This window comes from Pogona vitticeps, chromosome 1 (genome assembly GCF_051106095.1).
Source record: "Pogona vitticeps strain Pit_001003342236 chromosome 1, PviZW2.1, whole genome shotgun sequence".
NCBI classification, from domain to species: domain Eukaryota; kingdom Metazoa; phylum Chordata; class Lepidosauria; order Squamata; family Agamidae; genus Pogona; species Pogona vitticeps.
The window spans coordinates 241,929,584-241,937,356 of NC_135783.1; the positions used below are offsets into that span (position 1 = coordinate 241,929,584).

General features: G+C 50.3%; 1 protein-coding gene across 1 annotated transcript; it reads right to left on the reverse strand.

Moving 5' to 3' along the window:
* Positions 1 to 785: 785 nt before the first annotated feature.
* On the reverse strand, positions 786 to 3,091 carry CDK5R2 (cyclin dependent kinase 5 regulatory subunit 2). Its single transcript, XM_072985314.2, has one exon. It carries the CDS (start codon positions 3,089 to 3,091, stop codon positions 2,144 to 2,146), a length of 948 nt encoding a protein of 315 aa, XP_072841415.1. The 3' UTR covers positions 786 to 2,143.
* Positions 3,092 to 7,773: the final 4,682 nt, after the last annotated feature.

Genomic DNA, 7,773 nt, shown 5'->3' on the forward strand with positions numbered 1-7,773 from the left:
AGAAAACCAGCAATGTACTCTTAACATACTATTTTTGTCAGCTGCAATATTGTAAATAATCCTAGAAGAGTAGAGTCAAAAGAGACCTCAAGGACCATTGGGTCCAGTCCCCTGCCAACACAGGAAATTTATATCTTAAAGCATCCCTGACAGGTGGCACCCAACCTCTGCTTTAAAATACCCAGTGAAGGAGAGTACACCACCCTCCAAGGCAGTTGCTTCTATTGTTCAGTGGCTCTCACTGGTTGCTATATAGCTGATCAATAGGAGAATTTCTCAGAGCTCTCCCCAAATGATGTCAAAACCAGCCACTTTGATACTGCCTCTGTAAAAGGTCTCAGACATGGAGGATTTCTTTTGCATTTCTGCAGACATACGCAAACAACACACCACTGGAGAGGCACTTTGTTTGTTGCCAACTCTTTTGTATATAGGCAGACATTGTCATAGTACAGTAGGTATGTATTGATTTTTTTTTAATAACCACAAAATCTTTGACTGAGGTTTGCTAGGGCCAGATCTCAAGAACACACAGAGCGTGTCCTCATCTAAAAGGGCTCTGGAATAAGATGGACCTCAGTTCAATATCAAATCCCATTAGCAAGTCTGAGATCTCCTGCCAACACAGCCATTTAAGAAATCATCAGTCAAGGACTAATGCATCTTTTGTACTGACCATAAATCCCCCACTATGAATTGCCATCCTTCCTGCCCAGGCAGCCCCAATGCTTTCTGCATCCTGCCTCCATATTAATGTGGTTCTGAAATGATCAAAGGATGCCGAGTTCCGCTTTGACTCATTAATTTTATCTCTTTGAAATATACAATATAAAACAATATGTTACTGTACATTTGAGCAACATTGGCACAAACATCCCATAAGTCAGACATTGTTCTGTTACATTCAAACACCATGAGACGGCTTGTTTTTTCAACTTTGAGAATGTGCAAATGTATTGTTAGGTCTGAGAGGCTAGCACCTTGGACAGCACCCAGCCTCTGCTTCCGATGGGAAGGGATGCTGGGAAGGAGGACAGGGAGAGAACAGGTCAATTCAGGGGCAGGGAAAGGATAGCAGCACAGCTTCCCCAGCACTTCATTGAGGGGTGCGCAGACACACACACACACACACACACACACACACGTACACACACACACACGCTTCTCTCTTCCCTCCCCAGTGCCAAGATGAAAAGGAAAGAAATTATGAAAGGCATTTGACTTGCAGTGGTGGAGAGTTGTCTAATGACCATCATCCACTTTGTAGAACAATTACTATGGCAGAGCCACCCACAGTAGGAAGGACAAATACATGCAGGAGGAATTGCTTCACTGGAGGCAGCAGCAGGGCAGGAGTGGGGAGAACGGCCAGACTGAAACACCCTGACCCTACTGTGATTGACAGCAGCAGCCAAGAGACCCCATCTAGATGGGACACACGGGGGGGGGGGGCTCTCACAGGCAAGGTCACAGCAACCTCTCTCTCCTGTGTAAGACAACACCTGGTCAATAAATAATACCTCAGGTTGGCCCAGGAGTATCGTCTAGGCATTTCTCTCCACTTGGAAGAAAGGACAGAAGGAAATCAGGAAAAGATCGTGGCCCCTCCCTGCCTGGATGCACACAGAAGGCCTGAACGGCAAGCAGCCTGTGGCACCTTCCTTGGGCAAGGGGGGGAGTTAACAAAGAACAGGAAGGCCTGCCCATAATGAAAAGATATAGTAACATCATGGGGCAGACACCCTCTCCCATCCATTCCCAAACTATTCAGATGCTGCAGTCATAATAAGGGGTTGATGTAATTTGGGCGTGGCTCACAAATGGGAGCTTGGAAAGAGTGGTCCACAGGGAGCCCTCCCGCCCGCAACCACCCAGGAATGGCTCATTCTCGGTGGGGGACGGGGAAACAGGAGAAGCAGCTCCATGGACGATACCTGTACGATGGGCCGACTAAAGGACATGGGCCCGACCCCGGCAACTCCCCAAACGTGACCCCCTAGAGTCTTATTCCTCCCGGCCCTCCGGCAGCAATCTCGGCTGAGAAAAGCCTTTTTGTGGTGGTTTTGTGTCGGAGGCGCCCGACAGCATCGGAAAAGGGCGAGTGGGATGGGGGAGGCGGTCGGGGAGGGGCCTCCGGGGTCTCCTAGCGGTCCAGGCTTATAGTCCAGTGTTTGTTGGAGGAGTCCTTTGTGGGGGCTCCCTCGCCTTCGTTCTTGAGGTCCTGGAAAACCTGCGTGAAGAAGTGCGGGTCGGAGTTGATCTGCAGCATCTTGGCGCTCAGGCCCTGGATGATGGCGAGGCAGCGGTCCCAAAAGCGCTCCTTGTCGCCCTCCACCAGAAAGGGCTTGAGAGGGTAGGAGATTTCATTGCCCATGTAGGAATAGGCCAGGTAGAGGCAGGTGAGGAAGGAGGCTTGCAGCTCGGCTTGGGTGCCGATCTGGTCGCCCTGCAGGGCCTCCCGGCACAGCAGGTACACGAAGACCAGGTTGGCCGGCGTGATGAAGCCTTGGTCCTGCCAGCCCTGGAGCAGGAGCGAGCGGTCCACGCTGCGGAACCAGCCGATGAGCTCGCCGGGGCTCAGCTCTTTGAGCCGGTAGCAGCGGCGGCAGACGAAGTCCCCGAGGCAGCGCAGCAACTCGCCCGTCGACGCTTGCACGATCACCCGACGCGGCGAGGCGCCGAGGGCCGCGGCGCGGTTGCTGCTCGGCAGGGGCGGCGGGGGAGGCGGCGGAGGCGGCTTCCCGCCGTCCTGAGCGGACGCCGGCACGGTGGGCACCGGCACGGCCAAGGGCCCCGGCTTGCCTCCCTCCGGCTGGGATTTGCGGACGTTCTCGCGGTTGCGCTGCTGCACCACCGGGTCGGGCGCGCCTCCGGAGCCCGGCTTGGGCGTCACCTTCTTGGCGTTCTTCTTCTTCTTGGCCGAGGCGGCCACCAGGCGCTTCCAGGTGAGGGCGGAGATCAACACGCCGGGGCGCTTCAGACGGCTCTCTCCCTTCCCGTGGGCCCTGCCGGGGGCCGCCTTCTCAGTCAGGACGCCGCCGCCGCCACCCTTCCCGGGCGCGCTGGGTGAGAGCGACAGCACCGTCCCCATCGCGGAGACAACGACGGCTCCGGCCCCCGCTGCCGCTGCTGCTGCTGCTGCTTTATGGGCTTCGCCTCACAGCTCCTGCCCGGACGCGTCCCGCACGCCGGCCATGGGCTGGGGCGGAGGCAGCAGCGGCGCCGGCGCTCTGCAGGGCGGCTCGCCGATGAACCTGGAGAGACGGCAACGAGGCGCTCCAGAGGCGAGGCGAGGCGAAGCCGGTCCCGACGGCGCTCCGCAGCTCCCCTCGCCGCCGCACTGGCTGCAGCGCCCGGCCAGCCCCGCCATGCCCCGCCCAGCCCCGGCCTCAAGCTCAGCGAGCCAATCCCAAACGCGGGCTTCCTTCTCCTCTCCGCCAATGGCCGCGAGGCACGGGCCCCCAGGTGAGACCCACTCCCTCGGCCGTGGAGCGAACAGGGAACGTGCCCCGGGGAGAGGAACGCCTCGGTTTCCCGGATTCCGAAACGGCGGAAGGAGCAGCCGGTCTCCTTCCAGGGATGTTCATCCAAACAAAAGCAGAGAGGAGTCGGGGAGGGGAGGAGGAGGCGGACGCTGCCCTTCTTTACCATTGACACTTCTCTTGCATCCATTCCAGAGCTTCATCCGGCTCACCTCTTTTTACTGCAAGGCCCGCCTTTACAAAATGTCACTGGGCATGTGCAGAGTCCCTTGCTTTTGAGTAGCAGTGCCGATTGGGCGTGATTTCTTCTCCTCTTTCTCAGTTCCCTCCCGGTCTGTTTCGTGGATTCTTCTGTTTTGTTAGTAATGAGCTGTGGAACTGCTGGCCTTCCAGAACTTTGGCCTACAACTCACCGTCTCTTGCCCTTGGCCTGCAGGCTGAGCCTTCTGGGAATTGAAGTCTCTAGATGGCCAAAGTTTTCCCATCCGGTATTCCATAGGGAAGCGGGCAACATGTCAGATCCTAAACTATAGGGTCCAGATCATTGCAGAGCTTGGAAGGTTTAACGGTTAACCAGAACCTTTGAACTGAAGCAAGAATTAGTCAAGCTGTGAATACAGGCTAGTCAAAACAAAGCGGAGCTCTTTATCTAAACAGGGTAAGCCCCTCCCTCCAGATGTTCATCAGCCCTGGCCCTCATTGCTGATACTGAAGAATGGCTGGTGTTGCAGTCCAGCAGCATCCAGCGGGCCACTGTTCGCTCACCCTGATCTAGGCTCCTTAAGCAAACAGGCACTAGCGGAAGCCTCCAACCAACCTTCTACTGCTGGATCTCTCCAGATGGTTTGGGTTACGGTTCCCATGTCTGATCAATGGCCACGTTGGCTAGGAGTTATGAAGTCTGTAGTCCAACAATATGGAATGCATTAGGTTTCACTCCAAAGAATCTCCATAACCAGGATGACATAAGAATATTCTGCAGCAGATACAGTAAGAGATAACTGATGGTGCGAGTGGCAGCAACCCTTGCTTCCAGCTCCAGGTGCAGGACAAGTCAAAGTGCTGATGGTGAAATGTGGCACGAGGAGAATATTATCCCACACAGGGGAGACTGTGATAACTTATATCACAGTAGTTGACCAATAGCCATGGTTGTCTGTGTGGGCGCTTTACTGTATATCACTTTGCCCGCATGCAGCCCAGGGATGCTTCTAAATGGCAATAGAGAGGTATGATGGTTGCCCCTAGATTAGCTAAGCAAAAAAAAAAAAAAAAAGTGTGACTAGCAGATCTGAAGTTCACTACAAAACATCTATGTCTTCATGTAAAGCTTGACAGGATTTCATAGGATAAATCCCCTACAGAGACGTAAAGCTACATCTTTAAGTATTGGGGAAGAGTGGAATCACTACCAAGTGACGGCTAGATCTCTCAGCTGATGAAGGCACGTCCAAGGACTCACCAGGCCAACTGTACTGGAAGTGGCCCCACTGATCTCTAGACTCTTTGCCAGCCACTGGCTGTACTATTCTCAGCATCACCATTTTTGTTACAAGCCCCCTGCGATGTGTTACTGTGTGTTCCCTAAATGCTTAAAAAAAGAAGCAATCAAAAATCTGGAAATGAGCTGTCTTGAGAAGGAACAGAAACGCAGACAGGGGTAGGTCCGTATCAGCCAGATACAGGGCCTCCGGGGCAAAACAATGTTAGTGACCTTGTGCAAGCACCTATGTTGAGTCACTGCCTTCAGAATCACTCTGCCCTGCAACATTTGCAAATTCCCTTGCCTTGAGGTTACTACAGACACAGAACCACCCACCAAGGAATATTTTAATTTGAGGTTATTAACCTTGTTTAGCTGACTGGCTGGCTGTCTTAAGTGAACTGAATCGAACTGCTCTGCTTGATTCCCAATGGTGTGTTGTAGGCAAAGAGCCAGCCTGTGTAGCCTTGGCCAAGCTACACAGTTCCAGAGAGACCCCAGAAGAAGGGAATTGTAAACCACTTCCGAGGACTGTACTGTATCGTCTTAAAGATTGGCCTAAGTCTGAATCTATTTGACTGCATGGGGTTATTTGTATTATATGTTTTGTTTAACCTCTCCAGTTCATTGTGCACTTTAAAAAAAAAACAGCTTGTTAAAAGCAACGTCTCATAAACCTAACCCGATATTCTTTGCTCACCTGTGTGGTAACTTTATGTAAGGCAGACATGTAAATGCTCTTGCATTATGAAATTTCCCCTAGTTACAGCTGGAAATGCTAATACAAGCCTCCACTGTTCTCCTCCTGCTTCCCTATCACCACCCTGACTTCACAGGAGGAAAGAGGAAACCCTTCTCACTTGAAATGGTTTTTTTCTGTCTAACACTTCAGTTCAAGTCTGTCTCCCAGGTTGGGCTATATTGAGCTATTGTATTAACATGGGCAAGTTGTATTTTGATTATTAATCTTCAGAGAAGGGATAAAAAGAGGTACGCAGAATTCTGGGTTTAAAGGGAAAGCTTCAAGGGCTCTCTTTTCTACTTGGGAGAAGAATTTCCAACCTCTTCTTCTCATGCCTGAAGTCCTAGAAAGATGTGTTGATGTAGTGATGGATTAAGTGCAGCCCTCCAGATGTTCTTGGATTGCAGCTCGGAAGGGCACTAGCAGCATAACCCATGGCGAGAGATGCTAGGAATTGTAGTCTGGCAACAGCTGGTGAATCACATGTTCTTCCTCTTCACTTTAATGGTTTAAGAGTCAAGGCAGTGCTTCACAGTGGTTCCATCATGACATCCTGAGGTGTTTTAAAAGAGGTAGATAGCTATATGTGTGTCTTCCACATGGCCCAACAGGATTTGTCTTGGGAATCCTGCAAAAGAGCTAGAACAAGTTTCCTAGGTGACTGGGGTGGATAGTTGTGCAGCAACATTTTGTCTTTCTACAACCATGGATGTCGTAAACTGATCTCCCAAGTTATTTGCAAGCTCACAGCAAGTTTCAGCACATTTGTCCTGTGCCCCCACTTTTCAGGAGTTTTAAACAGGATTCCGGTCAGCATTGCTTGCAGCATTTGGCTTGTGCATTAGAGATTGCTGTTACTACAGATCCCAAGAATGTGTGATATTATCTGCTCAGTGGTCAGATTCTTGGAACTGGATTGTTCTGATGGTATTGCTGGACTGTTACATCTCTCAGCCTGAGCTAGCATAGCCAGTGCTGAGGCATTATGGGATCTGTAGTCCAACAACCTCTCGAAGGCCACATTTTCTCTATTTTTGAAAAGCATATGAATCTGGGAACCATCGATTCAGTTAATATAATTATTCCTCTATACATTCCCAGGTGATCACACTACTTCATTTCCTTGTTAACCAGAGGAGATGTAAGAAAGAAGATCATATTTATTCCCGTTTCACAGGCTGAGACATTTCACAATGACCCATCCCAAATTTACAAATTTAGGGAAACTCCCAAATTAATATCATCCAGAAATACCCAAGAGTGTATTATAAGAAAAATGAAGTAGGTGGAAGACATTTCCCCCCCACACACACACACACACCACAGCTGAACCAACTTGAGTTGAGGTGCGAGTGAACACATCTTTGAGTTTCACAGAAGTCTTCCTGTAAAAACTGACTAACGCATTAGAGGAAGAGTTCTGTGAAAACCAGAAGGATCCATCTTTCTAAGTCATCTTAAATTTGTCCAGTAAATGATGCAGTTATACCTTAATTTTGCCACCAATCTCTTTAATTGACATAGGTAAAGGTAAAGTTTCCCCTTGACATTTAGTCCAGTTGACATTTAGTCTGACTCTAGTGCTCATCCCCATTTCCAAGCCGTAGAGCCAGCGTTTGTCCGAAGACAGTTTCCGTGGTCACGTGGCCAGTGCGACTAGACATGCAATGCTGTGACCTTCCCATCGTGGTGGTACCTATTTATCTACTCACATTTTTACATGGTTTCGAACCGCTAGGTTGGCAGGAGCTGGGACAAACGACAGGAGCTCACTCCGTCATGTGGATTCAATCTTACGACTGCTGGTCTTCTGACCCTGCAGCACAGAGGCTTCTGTGGTTTAACCCGCAGTGCCACCACGTCCTTGTTTAATTGACATAGCAACTAGTAATTAATATGTGGTGCAATCTTATATGCAGGTATCTTATACACAAGTGTCTGATGAGTTAAGCACATGAGGCAAATACACTCCTGCATGTCCAATGTCTTGGGCTGGTTTAAACTAGTTGAAGAGTTTTTAAAATATGCCAACATGTTCCAATAGCTGAAAAAAGACAGGATGGAAC

Coding starts and splice junctions, on each gene's coding strand:
- CDK5R2 (XM_072985314.2), bottom strand. CDS start 3,091: ATGGGGACGGTGCTGTCGCTCTCACCCAGCGCGCCCGGGAAGGGTGGC.